Source organism: Scyliorhinus torazame, chromosome 1 (assembly GCF_047496885.1).
Source record: "Scyliorhinus torazame isolate Kashiwa2021f chromosome 1, sScyTor2.1, whole genome shotgun sequence".
Lineage (NCBI taxonomy): Eukaryota > Metazoa > Chordata > Chondrichthyes > Carcharhiniformes > Scyliorhinidae > Scyliorhinus > Scyliorhinus torazame.
Window position 1 is genome coordinate 153,989,787 of NC_092707.1, and position 18,533 is coordinate 154,008,319.

Genomic DNA, 18,533 nt, shown 5'->3' on the forward strand with positions numbered 1-18,533 from the left:
AACGACGAACGGCTGAAGCTGAGGCAAACGCGCAACAACGGCGAAAAATGACCGGAAGAAGCAAGCAACACCAGGGGCGCCACCCAGGGCCGGGCCCCCCAGATCTATTTTGTATTACTGGTGATGTATGTGCTCTCTTTGTTTGAAAAACAATGGAAAAATACACAAGACATGTATACAAGTATACTGCAATTGTCTCTCCAGTACCTCAATGTATATACACTTCCCCAGTTTCTACCCCCCCACTCCTCCTGTTTTTCCTTGTTATTTACGTGATTTTGCTGACTATGTAGCGTTGTTGTTTTTGTCTTGTTTGTATTACCTTCGCATTTTTTTTTCTTTGTGCACACCTGTAAATATACTGCGCGGGATTCTCCCGCAATCGGCGAATTGGCCCGACGCCGGCGCCAAGAATGGCGCGAACCACTCCAGCATCAAGCCAACCGGAAGTTGCGGAATCCTCCGCACTTCTGGGGGCTAGGCCGGCGCCGGAGTGGTTGGCGCCGCGCCAACTGGCACCAAAGGGCCAATGCGAGTTAGCGCATGCGCAGAACTGCCGGCGTGGTTCCGTGCATACGCAGACCGGCCGGCGTATTCTTGCGCATGCACAGGGCGTGTCTTCTCCGCACCGGCCATGGCGGAGCCCTACGGAGGCTGGCTAGGAGGAAGGAGTGCCTCCATGGCACAAGCCCGCCTGCTGATTGGTGGGCCCCAATCGCGGGCCAGGCCACCATGGGGCCTCCCCCCCCCGGGGATTGATACCCCCGCACCCCGGCGAGGAGCGCACCAGCCAGCCTACCAGCCAGGTCCCACCGAGTGGGACCATGTCCATTTCACGCCGGACAGCCGCTCGGCCTATCGGGGCCCGGAGAATATCCGAGGGGGCCGCTGCCAATGGCCCCCGACCGGCGTGGCGTGATCCCTGCCCCCACCCGAAAACTGGCGCCGGAGAATAAGGCAGCCGGTGTCGGAGCGGCAGGTGGGATTCTCGCCATCCCCCGGGGATTCTCCGACCCGGTGGGGGGGTTGGAGAATCCTGCCCACTATGTTCGAAAACCCAATAAAAAACTTTTATTAAAAAAAAGATGTTGCTGTTTGTGGGAGCTTGCTGTGCACAAATTGGCTGCCACATTTCCTAGAACAGTGACTACACTTTAGAAGTACTCTGTTAACCCTGAAGCACCTTGCAGTTGTGAATGGTACCGTACAAATGCAAGTTTGTCTTTCATATTATTCTTTAGATAGTAAACCTGCTGTGATGTTTCAGTAACCTAAAGTTCTGGTATAGGTACAGAATACGGCTATCAGATGGTGTTCTTCCCTCCTCACGTCAGGGTCACTCAGTGGTACAGAGGACGGAGAACAGCAGATAAAGCAAAGAAATGAAAAAAACACAGGAAGAAAAGTGAAAAAGGAGCATGTATACGGTATTTGTTACATACCTGTGCACAGTACTTGGATTTTGCCAATGCTAAGATTAACTTGATGATGGGCTGGGATTGGGAGACCAGGGGCGAGACTGCATAAATCAACCCCGTGAACTCTTTCTTGGGAGTTAAACCTGTGAACAAAAAATAACAACCACACCATTCAATCAGAATTGAGAAGCAGTGTATCAGCATGAACAATACAATGAATTCCTGCAGGGTTATTCATCAAGGATTGCACTTTCACACTTACCCTCATCCAAATAATAGAAGGGGTAATCTGCTGCATGCGTAGAGTATTGCGGCAACACAAATAATCCTCCGGGCAGTTTGTTCCACATAAATTTATTTCGTGAAACATGTGTGAATATTCTATCTTTAATGATCTGAAAAGAAGCAATAAACTGGGTCAATCATCAACAGAAAAGCTACTGCTTCATCCAGATAATGAAATGAGCACTTTTGAATGTGCTGGTTTCCTTGGTTGACTGACTTTACGTTTTGTTCCTTTCATAGTTTTGAGGTTGAGTCCTTCCTCATATCAAGATGTGTTGAGTTGGAACCTGACCATCAGAGGAAGGGGTAGGGGTTGGGCTTTGGGTGGTGCGGGGTGGTTTAATATGCTGTCCTTTCTGCTGAGCTCTGGTTCCATCCAATCTGGGTTGAGGAGATGAAAATTTCCATTCTCTCTGTTGACCACAAAGTTCTGCAGGCTCAAACTCTTTTCTGGAGGACGTGGCTCTCCGACACAAAACTGTCCCCAATTCAGTGCGGAAGTGGTGCTAAAACTGCTGAGCTCATTCTTAAAAGCCGTAAGGCAGCCCAAGTGGAGGATATTAATCTGTCCACACTGATATGGTAGGGATAATCATCCAAGAACAAGGGTTTGCTTGGGTTTGCTCAGGTTGGAACTGAGCATTGAAATCTCTACTCTGCATCTTGTCATGTGAGTGCCCCTTTAAGGAATGTGTTCTATTATCACATAGCTTCAGTGGTGTCATTGTGTGGGTGGAGCTGGGCTGTGGCTCTGGCTTTTACTTTCATTTGAGCTGGAGCTGGGCTGTGGCTCTGGGTTTTACTTTCGGTTTGCACTGTTGGAAGCTGGTTTCAGAAAAAGAAAGCTTCTGCTCTCTCTCTCTCTCTGTATGTTAAAAGGTGTCCAGATCACTTGATAATTTAAAAATGCTAACTGTTTTCTGTAACGAATTCAAACCTACTGTTTTGGTAAAACAAAGTGTTTTCTGGCTTTATTGGATGTTGTTATCAAGTTGAAACAGCAGAAAGGGAAGTTATTAAGGGATATATATTTATATATATATATATATAGAGAAAGAGAGAGAGAGAGAGAACTGCAGCTGTGTGGGGAATTTATGTTTATAGTTGATAAAAAGTGCTTACTGTGTGTGTTCATAAAATGTTAACTGAATTTGTAGAATACACTTTGTTTTGATTAAAATGCTTAAGGCCTCTTGTTGAATAACACCTGAAAGGTAGGCCATGATGCTCCTCATAACCAAAACCAATAAACAGCTGTGGGGCAGGTGAACGCCATGATATACTTTGGAGTTTTCTAAACCCTGGCCCATAACAATTTGGTGTATTCACAGATGTGAGATGCCTGATGCTGGCAATGGGCGTTAAAGGCAGATCAATTTTCTTACACTGCATTTTTCAACTCAATTAGCCCAGAAATTCAACCTTTCTCTTGGGCAATTAAGTTGGGATAGCCCTACAGCAAATCAATTCTGAATCTCCCTTGTTAATTGTCTGTTGATTGTTTTTAAATGTATTCAGGTAGTGGACACTAATGGGGGAGGGGGGGGGGGGGTTCACTCGTGTTCCTATAAATAGGAGCGGACAGAAACTGTTGTTGGGTTGGGATTTGTGTATTTGCAATGTGTATTTCTGTGAATATATACTTATGAAAGTATATAAAGATTGGCTCAAGTACTATCCTTCATCATCTGGCATTCTACGGTATAACACCTTTTGATCAATTGGCAATTACCAATGACTTCATCTGTGACTTTGTCGTCTACAGACTCGACAATGCCAAAGGCCTCCTGGCTGGTACTCCACCCTCAGAAAACATGAGCTCATCCAGAAACTCTACAATCCGTAGCTCAAATTGCAGAAGTCCTGTTCACCCATCACCCCTGTGCTCGCAGACCAAAACTGGGTCCCGATCCGGCGTCCTTGTTTTCAAATCCCTTCATGACCTCACTCCTCCCTACCTGTATAACTTCCTCCAACTTTACAATCCTCACGCTCCTTCAATTCTGACCTCATGCCCACCCGCACTTTCCTGCGTGCCTGGCAGCAATGAACTCACGAAGATTTTTTTTTTTTGCTTTCCCTGGCCAAGTCCCCTGAGCCTAATTGTAATTCACTGACCGCTCTCTGTCTCTCTCTGCCCTTAATAGATATTTGGATGCAGAAATTCTAATGGTCGATGGCATCGATTAGGAAAGAATTACATTTGAAATCCATTGTTTCGCAATGTAAATGCTTCACCTGGTGAATGGATGTGTTTGAAATTCATGCAGGAGTCATTCTTTGTTGCTGCATTGGAGAATTGCCGAACATTACACAGGAGTCTGCTTTATCTCATTCAGTTTCTCAAAGCATCCAGAGGACATAAGTGAACTTTAACTCCGGTTACCTGCTGACCTTTTCTTAAGCTCCATAATCAGTGTGCCAGTCAAACATTTCCTTAATCCTATCGACCAGAACTAGTCAAAGTGGTGTCTTCATCAGCTGAGCAACCGGGCAGAAACAGGAATCTTACTGTGCACATAATAAATGGATTGAGGAGCCCAGCTCAGTCGATTCCACGGTACATTGAGTTCAGAATTAAATCTATTCAGCACCAGTTCACAGGTGGAGAATAATGACTCTGAATTTATTGTGGGAAATGCAACAACTAATTGATTCATTGACCGTTGATCAAGTTGAGGAGTCAAGTTTCTTTGTAGAAAGGCCGCCGCTGGCATTGATCAGAGTGTCACCACCTCTTTCTCCTCCCTCCCAATTTGGCAATGCTTTGTTAAGCCCTTTCTCTGCCATGTGTTTGTCTTGAGTGTGTTTGTGCGGTGATGTGTGCAGGTATGCAGTATATGTGCAGGTGAGTGGTATGCGCATGTATCAATGCATGTGTCCGTATGCATGTTTAGGATGAGTGTGCGGGTGAGCATGTGGCTGTGATGATGGGTGGTGATGGGGTCTGAGTGCCTTTGCATGGGAACGGCTGTGTGTGGGGGGGTAGGGACATGTACTTTATAGGAGAATGAGTGGGTGTGTGCACATGCTCACCTGTGTATCTCTGCGACAGTAATATGTATTTATTCCCCTGGACAGAATGATGACAGCTGTTGAATACATTTTAAAGTCACTCTGAGAGAGTAATCCCTCAGTGGCTCAGAGATCTGAGCTCATGGAACTGATTCTTGCAGACCAAGAATGTCCAGGGTTTAAACTTTGGTCTCCACTGAGTTTGTTTGGACAGACTCAGCCTCGGCACATCTGGGATAAATGGTTGATACTGTTCAAAAGCGGGTACGTGCGGATATCAGTGGGGATGGGTTCAGGAGCCTCTTGTATCCTGTGGTCAAATAGCCCACTGACACCTTCACATGAAGAATGACCAAGGTCAAGGAGAATGCTAAAGCTGGTAGCTCGTTAATTCTACACTCCACTCTGGCCTCTCTGTCTTCGGCCTCTTATCTTGCTCCAATGAACACAAAGGAGTAGCATCTCTTCTTTTAAAGACAGCCTTCCGGACTTGATATCAAGTTTAACAATTCCAGATCAATACCACTGCTCCAGTTTCTTTGGACAGCAGATGCTGGTAATGATGTTACCGTTGCCATTTACACCTCCTCTGGAGCCATCCGTGATTTTTTTCTTGTTCCATTATCATCTCCTTGCACCATCATCTTGTTTGTCATTTAACGCTCGGTCTACACCCTATCACAACCCTTCCCGTTCTTCCTTTCCTTGACTCTATTTGCTGAAAAACTGTTGCATCTCTAACCCTCCCCGATTCTGATGAAGAATCAGCAATCTGAGTTATTGAGCCTGATCTGGGGCTGGATTCTCCGATTTGGAGACAAAATGCTGACGCCAGTGTGGAAACAGCGGCGTTTTTACGACATTAAAAAATGGCGCAACAGCTGCTCCGATTCAGTTACTTTAAATGAGCTAGCACCATCGCCACATGGAACACATCAATTCCATGCGAACGGTGCTGGATTCGCTGGGTCTGTGATTGGCCCACAGGAGGCTCACACGTGCAGCTGCACTTAAAACCATCCGTCCCCAACACACACCGTCCCAGTCAACAAGATGGCTGGGTACAGAGCAGCACCACGGTTCAGGGACGCTGAGCTGGACACCTTCCTGGATGCCATGGAGGAGAGGCGGTGACCCCTGTACCCTGGCCCGGGAGGAAGACCGCGAGGTGCCGCCATCTGCTGTGGAGGTGGCAGAGGTGGTAAGTGCCGTGGGCAATGTCGCCCAGACTGGCATGCAGTGCAGGAAGAAACTGCACAACCTCTTCAGGGCGGCCAGGGTGAGTAGGCAGCGCAGTGCCCCTGGCACAACCCCCGCCACCCCCACACATCCGCAATCCGACCCCTCTCCACCCTGTCCCACATGCCAGCACCCATGCCAGCCTTCATGGCCAGGTACCCTGGCCACTGAGGCCACCATCTACCCAGCCCCTGGGTTGTATGCGTAGGACCGTCTAACGGTTTTGCTGTTTGTGTTCCCCCAGCCAGGAGAAGGCCGCGCACAACTGCCGAGAGCGGGAGAAGACAGGAGGGGGACCTCCAGAAATGTGGCCCCTCAGCATGCCCAAAAGTGGGCACTAGACATGGTCGGCAGCCCGGAGGAAAGGGAGATCACCGAGGGTGAGTTCAGCGGCGGGTGAGCAAGTGAGACCCTGCATAAAAGAAAATTACTGCGGATGCTGGAATCTGAAATGAAAGAGAAAATGCTGGAAAATCTCAACAGGTCTGACAGCATCTGTAGGGAGAGAAAAGAGCTAACGTTTCGAGTCCAGATGACTCTTTGTCAAAGCTCCTTTTTGCATAGTTGCAGATCCCCATGACACATGTGTGGCCCACCCTCCGCACCTCACACCCCTCCTCACCCCACTCTACCCCGGCCCGTTGTCTAATCATACATGCCGTTTGTGTCTTACAGGACCTGCCGGAGATGGGGCCGGTCCATCTGGAGTCACCCGCCCCCAACCAGAGCCAGAGCTGGTGCCCCCAGTCGGCCAAGCACTGACAGGGAGAGCAGCCCGAACACCAGCCCTCCGCCCGAGACTCAGGACACCCCGGAGTTCAGGTCGGAGGAAGACACGGACTTTCCGTCACAGCTGTCTCCAACACCCTCCAGCATCCCAGAGACTATCACCTAGGTTGGGCATATTAATGAAGAGGCTCCTGGGACACTATCTGGTGCGCACCACACATTGTATCCGGTACAGCAGGTGGCGGATGGGTCAGGACCACAAAGGGTTGCCGTCTCACAGGCAGCCATGTGCCAGAGCCACCTGGACATTGCAGCGGCGCTCCTCAGCGTGGCCCAGTCGCAGCAGGACATGGCTGGGAACCTCGGCGGCATTGCCCAGGCGCTGGTCAGCGTGGTGCAGACACGGGGCGAGGTGGCCCAGTCCCAGAGGGAGGTGGCCCAGACCCAGAGGGAGGTGGCCCAGTCACTGGCTGATGTGGCAGAGACCCACAGGGTGATGGCACAGTCGCAGCGTGATGTGGCGCAGTACCAGACGGAGATGGTCCACTCCCTGTGTTCCATGGCCGCGAGCCTGCAGACCCTGGTCGAGACCAGAGCGGGCCTCAAGGACTGGCAGCGGCAGGTGGCGGAGGGACGGGGACGGGGGCGGGTCTCAGGGGATGGCTCCGCTCGCAACCCCGCCCAATGGAGTAGCCTGGGGGCCATCGGGCACCCCGAGGGAGGAGGAGGTGATGGGGCCCATGCCGGTGACACCCGCAGCGGAGGTGCCAGAACAGCGCAGCACCAGTTCCATAGGAGGGTGTGCAAGCGGGTGGTTAGGTAGTATGGGAGGTGAGTGGGTGTGGGTCTGGGATGTGGTGTCCATGCTCCTGGCCAGTAGCGCCCTCCGCCCCTCCCCACCGCCCTCTCCACTCCCTCCCTCCTAAGCAGTGAGCCTGCAGGCGATCAGAGCGCACCGTGCAAGCTGGCCCTGGCAATAACGTGTGCGGCCTCCCATGCCTACCCGGGCCCTATGTCCTGCTCATTGTTATATTATACATATCAATACACCTTATACATTCTTTTCCATTCTTGGCACAACCATTTGTTTTCCATAGGTTAAGTGCAATCCAGCTGATCATGGACCCTATCCACTCATTCTATTTACACTATCCAGTTCTGCATCAACGGGGCCGAGGTGGAGATGGTTGACTGCTTCAAATTCCTAGGGGTACACATCACCAACAATCTGTCCCGGTCCACCCACGTCGACGCTACCTCCAAGAAAGCACAACAGCGCCTATACTTCCTCAGGAAACTAAGGAAATTCAGCATGTCTACACTGACTCTTACCAACTTTTACAGATGCTCCATAGAAAGCATCCTATCTGGCTGCATCACAGCTGCTTGGCCCAAAACCGCAAGAAACTTCAGAGAGTTGTGAACACAGCCCAGTTCATCTCACAAATCCTCCCATCCATTGACTCCATCTACACTTCCCGCTGCCTGGGGAAAGCGGGCAGCATAATTAAAGACCCCTCCCACCCAGCTTACTCACTCTTCCAACTTCTTCCATTGGGTAGGATATACAAAAGTCTGAGTACATGCACTACCAAATTCAAAAACAGCTTCTTCCCCACTGTTACCAGACTCCTAAACGACCCTCCTATGGACTGACCTGATTGATGCTTCACCCGATGCCAGTGTCTAGGTACTTACATTGTGTACCTTGTGTTGCCCTATTATGTATTTTCTTTTCTTTCCATGTACTAAATGATCTGTTTGAGGTGCATGCAGAAAAATACTTTTCACGATACCTCGGTACACCTGACAATAAACAAATCCATCTGGATACAATCTACACTATTACAGACTTTAATCCATCTATTAATTTGAAAAGAGAAAATTCTGACTAAATCCTTCCACTCCTTAAAGGTAGCCATGCCATATTCTATAATATGTATCTCTCCTCACGCCTCGACTATTCCACTTTGGTCTGTTGCTTCAGAGTAATTGGAATCATCACATTCCATTGTGTATTTGATTGTCTCAGTTGATACTTAGCCTTACAAATCATCAGTCACATCCTCCCACCATAAGATGATACCTACAAATCTGCTTAGCTAATAGACACAGTGTTAGAGCCTGTGCTACCAGTCGATCAATCTTGCAGCCCATCTTTATTCTCTAATCTCTTATCATACCTGGCACTTGCTCATTTTAGACCAGCCTCCTGGGAATCAGCATGCACTGTTTTGTGCGAAAAAGACTGGTTACTCTCACACCATGAATTGCTCTCAACATTTTGCAGACCTGGATCGTTCCTACTTTATCCTCCTTAGTTATGACTAATTAACAATAACAATTTATGTTGCACCAATAATGGGACATACCAGGATGTCATAAAATAAAATTGGACACAAAGCCACATAAACAGGATATCAGGGCAGATGAACCAAAGTTTGGTCAAATAAGTAGGTTTTAAGGAATGTCTTAAAGGAGGAGAGAGGGGTAGAGAGGTGAAGTGACTTAAATTTGAAAGTTTACAGCCAAGGTAGCTGAAGTCACAGCTGCAATGATGGTTTTGTGGGGGCCACGAAGAAACCAGCACGAGTTTGTAGAATCAAAAAGAAACAACTTTATTTACAATTACATATATACAACAACAGTACTCCAACACTGCTCTCTCCTCTCTGCTGGTTCCACACTGACAGCTCTATTTATGCAGGTGACTCTGCTAATGATTTCTCCGCCCTCCTCATTGGGGGAGCTCAAGCTCACTAAGGATTGTGGGATTGCCATTAGTCCCCAGCCAATAATAATCTGGCAGGTTATAACATCCCTCCCCGCCAAAGTCCTAGGGACCCATCAAAGAACCTGGCAAAGGAGGGCTTCAGACTTGTTTTGCCGCAGGCCAGACACCATTTGCACGATGCGCTGGATCTCTACTGTGTCTGGTCTCTGCAGCTGTAGAAGTGAGCTCCGGGGGCAGGGAATCTTTGGAAGAGGTGGCCGTCTGGTCCAAACGTAGTCTAAATGTTTGTGCTGGAGACGACCCTGGGCTTGCACCTGGTAACAGCTCGGGCCCTTTTGTCGGAAGCTAACGCCAAGGACCCACTGGGCACCTCCAGCAAAATTTCAAATGAACGCTGGGTCACCAGGCGAAACTGCCGAATCGGCCGATACCGAGAAAGGCCATGCTCCTGCCATTTTTGAGTGCAAAGTTTTTTGGCGCCAATGTCCGGGAAAACCATGTTAAGGGGTGCAAAGTCTCCGGCTCATTAGGAGTTCCGTTCCTAGTAACGGCATGTGGAGTGGTCCAATACGAAAACAAAAAACGAGCCAGTCTAGTGTCCATAGACCCGGAAGACTGTTTGTTTCTTTAGGCCCCGTTTGAACGTCTGCACTGCACGCTCCGCCAACCCATTGGAAGCCAGGTGGTACGGAATGGTACGGATATGGTGTATGCCGTTCATCGTCATGAACCTCGCAAACTCCTCACTTGTGAAAGGAGTGCCATTGTCCGTGACGAGCACCTCGGGGAGGCCGTGCGTGCTGAAAGGCAAACGCATCTTCTCGATCATTGCGCAGGACATCACTTTATGGACCTCTAGCCATTTAGATTGGGCATCGATTAATAAAAGGAACATGGATCCTTGAAAAGGGCCGACAAGAACCGCATGCAAGCGTGCCCAAGGCCGCCTTGGCCATTCCCAGTGATGTAGGGGCACGGCCGGTGGAAGCTTCTGATGCTCCTGGCAAATGGAGCAGTTTTGGGCCACCTTCTCAATGTCGGTGTCGAGGCCTGGCCACCAGACGTAACTCCGGGCCAACATTTTCATTTTGGTCATCCCGGGATGCCCATTGTGCAAGTCCTTTAGTATCAGCTCCTGGCCTTTTTCCGGGACGACCACACGCGTCCCCCAGAAGAAGATACCGTCTTCCACGCTAAATTCTGACAGCTTGGAGGAAATTGTCCGCAACTCGCTGAGGAGCTGTCCATGCTGCCCACCACAATCTGCGCGTACTTCTTTTCCGCTGCAGTCAATGTGCGGGAGGTGAAAGATATCGGCTGCTCGGCTCCGTTCTCCATCTTGTGGGACAGGACGGCCCCAATAACATATGGGGATGCATCACACGTGATGAGCAAAGGCTTTCCAGGATCATCGTGGGTTAGTAACCCAGACAACGACAATTGCTGTTTCACCTGCTGGAAAGCGGTTTCTTGCAGCTGACCCCAAACCCATGTGTGATTCTTCTTCAACAAAAGGTGCAATGGGGCCAGCGTAGTTGCCAGATTGGGGAGGAACTTCCCGTAATAATTTACGAGGCCGAGAAAAGAACAAAGCTGCAAAGCGTCAGTCGGGGAGGGGGCCTGTTGAATTGCGCGCACCTTCTCTGCGACGGGGTGCAAATCTTTGCTGTCCACCCGATAACCTAGATAGACTACTTCCTTCACCCGAAAGAGCACTTTGTACGATGTAAACGGACTCCAGCCTCTGAGAAGCGTCTAAGGACAGTCTCCAAATTTTCCAAATGTTCCTGCTCCAAAGTTCCCATAATCAAAACGTCATCTAAGTAGGCAGCGGCACGCGGTAAACCTCTCAAGATGCCCTCCAAGACGCGTTGAAAGATAGCGCAGGCAGAGGATTCTCCAAAGGATAACCGTGTATACTCATACAGGCTCCTGTGTGTATTAATAGTTACATGTGGCCAGGAGGCAGGGTCCAGCTCCAACTGTAGATAGGTGTGACTCATATCCAATTTTGTGAACGAGAGTCCACCCTCAAGCTTCGGGTAGAGATCTTCTATGAGGGGAATTGGATATCAGTCGAGCCGGGAAGCCGTATTCACTATAGCCACATAAGCGAACCATGGTACCTGGCTTCATTATCGGTACAACTGGCGCTGCCCAGTCGGCGAAACGGACAGACCTGATAATACCCAAAGACTCCAAATGAGTGAGCTCCGCTTCTACGAGCGAGAGGTAAGGCACCGGGCGCACCTGGAAATAGCGCGGCATGGCTCCCGGTTCAAGCTGGATAAAAGCTACTGCCCCTTTTATCTGCCCCAAACCGGGCTGGAATACATCTGGATACCATCCTAGTACCTCCGTCAACCCTCCAGAACCTGTTTGAAGGATGTGCTGCCACTGCAGCCGCAAATGGCGCAACCAGTCCTGACCCAACAGGCTGGGCCCGTGGCCGCGCACCCCGATAAGAGGGCAAAACCACTCCTGGCGTCCATAAGCAACAGGGGCCATCATAGTTCCAGCAATGTCCAATGGTTTCCCCGTATAGGTGGTCAACCTGGCCTATGTATTGGTCAATGTACGGGTCTGTGTACCCTGCTTGATGTGGTCGAATGTCCTCTGGGCAATCACGGAGACCGCTGCGCCAGTGTCCAACTCCATTTCAAGTGGGTGACCATTGACCCGTACCATCACCTTACAGGGGGCTACTCAGAGAGCTGCCACACAATGCAGCTGCAGGCAGTCGTCCCCCTTCTCCACATCCTCGGGAGTAGTCTCTGCAGGTTCATCCGAATGGAAGGTATGGCCCCTGGGCTGGCCCCAGTTTCTGTCAGAACAACGGTGCCTCTGGGACCAGGACCGGCGCCCCAAGTCCAACACTGACATAGTTCCTGGAGAAGGCTACCTTTGGAGAGGAACGTCCGGCGGCCACTGGCGTCGATCCGGACGCTGCCCCACCCAAGGTACAGCAGGGGTACGGGGAGATGCTTTTGGAGGGAAGAGGTTGCGACCCAAGGCGTGCATTTCCATTCCCTGTAGCTCATACACTCCCCGTTCTGTGCTCTCTTTGGACAACACTATCTGGATGGCCTGATGAAAAGTCAATGTCGGTTTGGCTAACAACCTTCCTCTGGGTGGCCGCATTGTTAATACCGGAAACCAAACGATCTGGATAAAAACTCAGCAAGGGATTCTCGTGGGGTCCTCTCAGCGGTATTAAACTGGTAACGCGGGACTATCGTGGACGGAGTTGGGTTAAAATGTTGCCCCACTAAGGGCACAAGTTCATCAAACGTCTTGCTGTCAGGCGCAGCTGAGTATGTCAGGCTCCTAATCACCCCAAACGTATGTGGGCCACAGGCGGTGAGCAAAATGACCACCTGGCGCTCGTTTTCGGTGATGTTATTCGCCCGGAAGTAGTAACGCCCGGAAGTTGTGCGTACTGGTTCCAACTTTCCAGCGCAGCATCAAAGTCATCCAAATGTCCATAAAGAGGCATGGTGCAACAGAAAAAAACTTCCAACCTGTCTCCAACAAAATTCCAGGGAGGTAGCTTCAGCAGCGTAGACAACTATCCACTTTAACCCTCGTCGCCAGTTTTGTGAGGGCCACGAAGAATCCAGCACGAGTTTATAGAATCGAAAAGAAATAACTTTATTTACAATTACATATATACAACAGTAGTACTCCACCATTGCTCTCTCCTCTAGCTGGTTCCACACTGGCCAGATCTATTTATGCAGGTGACTCTGCTAATGATTTCTGCGCACTGCTCATTGGGGGAGTGTGGTGGTATGTATTAGGGGTAGTACGGTACCTGTGAAGCTGAGAGGCTATTGGCTGACAGGTCCCGGGTCCTTGTTGGATCTGCTGCCTGCTGGCTCCGCCCAGAAAGGCGGAGTATGAGAGCCCGAGTTCTCCCAGCAGCCGCATTCTGTAACTGAGCTGCTGGGGAACAAGTCTTGCTAAATAAAGCCTCGATTGACTTCATCACTTCTCGACTTGAGTGAGTAATTGTTTCGCTACAATTTATTAAGCAGACTTAAAAAGACTATGGAGCTCCGGATCGCCTCGGAGTGTCTGCGAATCAGCCCCCATGCAGCAAACTCGGCGGCCATGTTTAAACACTGGCTATCATGCTTCGAAGGTTACGTTCGAACGGCCCCCGGCCGGACCACGGAAGATCAGAAAATGCAGGTCCTGCATTCCAGGGTGAGCCCGGAGATCTACACGCTCATTGAAGACGAGGAGGATTTCCCGACGGCGCTCACCATGCTGAAAGGAGTCTACATTCGGCCCGTAAACCAGGTCTACGCACGCCACCAACTCGCGACAAGACGGCAAATCCCCAGAGAATCGCTGGACGAGTTCTACAGGGCACTGTTGATACTGGGAAGGAACTGCAACTGCCCGTCGGTGAGCGCGATCGAGCACACGGAGCTCCTAATCAGGGATGCTTTTGTGGCAGTTATGACTTCTTCTCAAATTCGCCAAAGACTGTTAGAGAGAGACTCGTTAGGACTCACAGAGGCACGGGCCCTGGCGGCCTCCCTCGACGTGGCCTCACAAAACGCCCGCGCCTACGGCCCCGACCGCGCGGCAGCCCCTTGGGTTCCATGGACCCCTGTTGCGACCGACTCCCCGGCACCCCCCCCCCCCCCCCCGCAAGCCTGCGCGGCTAGAGCACCACACCATCCTGGTGGACCCCGCTGCTATTTTTGAGGGCAGGCGAAACACACCCGGCAGCGGTGCCCGGCCCGCTCAGCTATTTGTAAGAGCTGCGGCAAAAAGGGGCATTACGCAGCGGTGTGCCAGTCCCGGGGGGTCGCCGCTATCTCCGGGGGAGAACGGGGACAGCAGACTCAACCCCCCCAATGATCAATGTGCGGCCCGTGGGCGCCACCATTTTGGGTCCCGGACACTACACGGGGAGGATGGGCACCGCCATCTTGTGACCCCTCCGGCCACGTGCGATCCATGGGGGCGGCCATTTTGTCCGCCCCCGACCGCGTGCGATCCATGGACGCCGCCATCTTGGCTGATAGCCAAGGACCCCAGCATAGACGGCTCCACGGGGTCTGAAGAAAATGCCGTGATGCAACAACCACGACTGGCTTCGGTGACCATGGACCAATTGCGGCCCCGGACGCTCCAAACGACAACAACAACGGTGATGGTTAACGGGTACGAGACGCCATGCCTGATCGACTCTGGGAGCACGGAAAGTATTATCCACACGGATACGGTAAGACGCTGTTTTCTTTCCATTCGTCCGAGCACCCAAAAGATTTTCCTGGCAGCGGGATCCCATTCCGTAGAGATCAAAGGGTTCTGCATCGTGAACCTAATGGTGCAAGGGAGGGAGTTTAAGAATTATAGGCTTTATATCCTTACTCAACTCTGCGCTCCCACTCTCTTAGGGTTAGATTTCCAGTGTAACCTCCAGAGCCTAACGTTCCAATTCGGCGGCCCAATACCCCCACTCACTATCTGCAGCCTCGCGACCCTCAAGGTTGAACCGCCTTCCTTGTTTGCGAACCTCACCCCGGATTGCAAACCCGTCGCCACTAGGAGCAGACGATACAGCGCCCAGGATCGGACGTTTATCCGGTCTGAAGTCCAGCGGCTGCTGAAGGAAGGCATAATCCAGGCCAGCAATAGTCCCTGGAGAGCCCAGGTGGTAGTTGTGAAGACCGGGGAGAAGCAGAGGATGGTCGTAGACCATAGTCAGACCATCAATAGGTACACGCAGCTAGATGCGTACCCTCTCCCCCGCATATCCGACATGGTCAATCGGATTGCACAGTACAAGGTCTTTTCCACCGTAGACATCAAGTCCGCATACCACCAGCTCCCCATCCGCCCTAGTGACCGCAAGTACACGGCCTTCGAGGCAGACGGGCGGCTCTACCATTTTTTAAGGGTCCCATTTGGCGTCACGAACAGAGTCTCGGTCTTCCAACGGGAGATGGACCGAATGGTTGACCAGCACGGTTTGCGGGACACGTTCCCATACCTCGACAATGTAACCATCTGCAGCCATGACCAGCAGGACCACGACGCCAACGTCCGCAAATTCCTCCAGACCGCTAACGCCCTGAACCTCACCTCTCACGAGGAAAAATGCGTTTTTAGCACCAACCGTCTGGCCATCCTGGGATACGTAGTGCGCAATGGAGTGATAGGCCCTGACCCCGAACGCATGCCCCCCCATTATGGAATTTCCCCTCCCCCACTGCTCCAAAACCCTGAAACGCTGCCTGGGCTTCTTTTCGTATTACGCCCAGTGGGTTCCCCAGTACGCAGACAAGGCCCGCCCGTTAATCCAGTCCACTACCTTCCCCCTGTCGACAGAGGCCCGCCAGGCCTTCAGCCGCATCAAAGCGGATGTCGCAAAGGCCACGATGCACGCAATCGACGAGTCCCTCCCCTTCCAAGTCGAGAGCGACGCATCCGATGTAGCTCTGGCGGCCACTCTCAACTAAGCGGGCAGACCCGTGGTCTTTTTCTCCCGGACCCTCCACACCTCAGAAATCCGCCACTCCTCAGTGGAAAAGGAGGCCCAGGCCATAGTGGAAGCTGTGCGACATTGGAGGCAGGAGATTCACTCTCCTCACTGACCAACGGTCGGTAGCCTTTATGTTCGATAATGCACAGCGGGGCAAAATCAAGAATGACAAGATCTTAAGGGGGAGGATTGAGCTCTCCACCTATAACTATGAGATCTTGTATCGTCCCGGAAAGCTGAACGAGCCGTCCGATGCCCTATCCAGCGGCACATGTGCCAACGCACAAGTAGACCGCCTCCAAGCCCTCCACGAGGACCTCTGCCACCCGGGGGTCACTCGATTCTACCATTTTGTGAAGTCCCGCAACCTCCCCTACTCTGTTGAGGAGGTCCGTACAGCCACCAGGAACTGCCAAATCTGCGCAGAATGCAAACCGCACTTTTTCAGGCCAGATAGAGCGCACCTGATAAAGGCTTCCCGTCCCTTTGAACGCCTCAGTTTGGATTTCAAAGGCCCCCTCCCCTCCACCGACCGCAACGCGTACTTCCTAAACGTGGTGGACGAGTACTCCCGTTTCCCCTTCGCCATCCCCTGCCCCGACATGACAGCGACCACAGTCATTAAAGCCCTCGGCACCATCTTTACACTGTTCGGTTTCCCCGCATACATCCATAGCGACAGGGGGTCCTCCTTCATGAGCGACAAACTGCGTCAGTTCCTGCTCAGCAAGGGCATTGCCTCGAGCAGGACAACCAGCTACGACCCTCGGGGTAACGGTCAGGTAGAGAGGGAGAACGGTACGGTCTGGAAGACCGTCCTACTGGCCCTACGGTCCAGAAATCTCCCAGTTTCCTGGTGGCAGGAAGTCCTCCCGGATGCCCTCCACTCCATCCAGTCGCTGCTGTGTACCACCACTAACCAAACGCCTCACGAGCGCCTCCTTGTCTTCACTAGGAAGTCCTCCTCCGGAACTTCGCTGCCGACCTGACTGGCAGCCCCAGGACCCATCTTGCTCTGAAAGCATGTGCGGGCGCACAAATCGGACCCGTTGGTCGAGAGGGTTCACCTTTTCCACACAAACCCTCAGTACGCCTACGTGGCGTACGCCGACGGCCGACAGGACACGGTCTCCCGGCGGGACCTGGCGCCCGCCGGAAACACACACACACTCCCAACACCAATCACCCCCTCCCTCCCACCGGCGCACCCCACGGCCGCTTCCTTCCCGGGTGGATCGGTCCTCCTCCCGTGGCCGCCCAGGAGTAAAGAAACAGGGACGAACAGCGCAACGCTCCCAGAGACGACAGTGCCCGAGCCAGCATCTGCACCACCACCAGGGCTGAGGCGATCGACAAGGACGACCAGGGCACCCGCTCGACTCGTGGAATCCACGTGAAAGAAAAAAATCTGTAAATAATCCTGACAAAACCTGTACATAGTTAACTGTTGGGCTAAATGCATAGCCACTGTATGAAAGTAGTTCCAGGACCAGCCTTGTAAACCCCTACCACCATGCGACCACCACCCCGCCGGGTTCTTTTTTAACAAGGGGTGAATGTGGTGGTATGTATTAGGGGTAGTACGGTACCTGTGAAGCCGAGAGGCTATTGGCTGACAGGACCCGGGTCCTGGTTGGATCTGCCGCCTGCTGGCTCCACCCAGAAAGGCGGAGTATAAGAGCCCGAGTTCTCCCAGCAGCCGCATTCTGTAACTGAGCTGCTGGGGAACAAGTCTTGCTAAATAAAGCCTCGATTGACTTCATCACTTCTCGACTTGAGTAATTGTTGCGCTACAGGGAGCTCATACTCACTAAGGATTGTGGAGGTGCAGGAATGGAATTTGTCTCTGAGCTCCTGCTGCCTGTTTGTAGCCCTGCTTCTGGACCCGGTATGCTACTCTGTATGCTGACTGCCTTTTCTGGACATTGAAACCGGAACTATGGCAAGGGTGAACGGTGCTGCAGCCATTTGGATGGAGGAGAGGTTGCTTGCAGGGGAAAGAGAGGATGGAGTTGCCTGCCTGTAGTTGCTATGCCTGGAACTCATGCTTTTTTCTGGCTGCCTCTGCTTGTCGGCTTGGAGTGGAGCAAGTAGCGGATTTTGGTTGGCCAGCTGTTGGGCTGAAAGCAGGGTGGAGTGGACTCATTTTTGCAGTTTTGGACTGGATGGTGTCTGGAGACCGATTGCCGGGACTGTGAGAGCAGTAGGCTGGCGGCCCAATTGACTATGTGTGCTGTTTGTACTGATCTAGGTTGTGTTGTATTGTTGGGGTGTATAATTATTATTGTACTTTTGTTGTGTATTATTATTTTGGGCTTAGCGGTGGGTGCTTGCCAGCTGTGCCCCTCCTGCTTCTGTGCACTGGGATTGAGGGGCCCGTCCTGGTGCTCGTGAGGGGGAGGCTATTTCTCTCTCTCCCTCTCTCCTCAACCGCGGCTGCCTGTCCTTTTCCGGTGAACTGAGCTGCTTGCAGGCACCTCTTCACTGACGTGGGGCTGTTGCTGGAGCCGGAGAAAGGTGGGGGAGGGGAGCGTGCGCTGGCTTGGGTGCTGACGTCTTTGCCTTGTATCTAACTGTTTGTTGGGTTTCTTGTAGTTGCTCTGTATTT

The 18,533-nt window shown here is 51.8% G+C and overlaps 1 protein-coding gene across 2 annotated transcripts in view; it reads right to left on the reverse strand.

The window, feature by feature from the left end:
* LOC140415180 (exostosin-1-like) overlaps window positions 1–18,533 on the reverse strand; it is a 510,761-nt gene that overhangs the window by 78,648 nt on the left and 413,580 nt on the right. For both annotated transcript variants that reach the window (XM_072501034.1, XM_072501033.1), the window contains exons 5-6: window positions 1,681–1,813; window positions 1,443–1,561 (exon numbers count right to left, since the gene is read on the reverse strand). In XM_072501034.1, coding sequence (XP_072357135.1) covers window positions 1,443–1,561; window positions 1,681–1,813 — 252 coding nt within the window. The remainder of the gene's footprint in view (window positions 1–1,442; window positions 1,562–1,680; window positions 1,814–18,533) is intronic.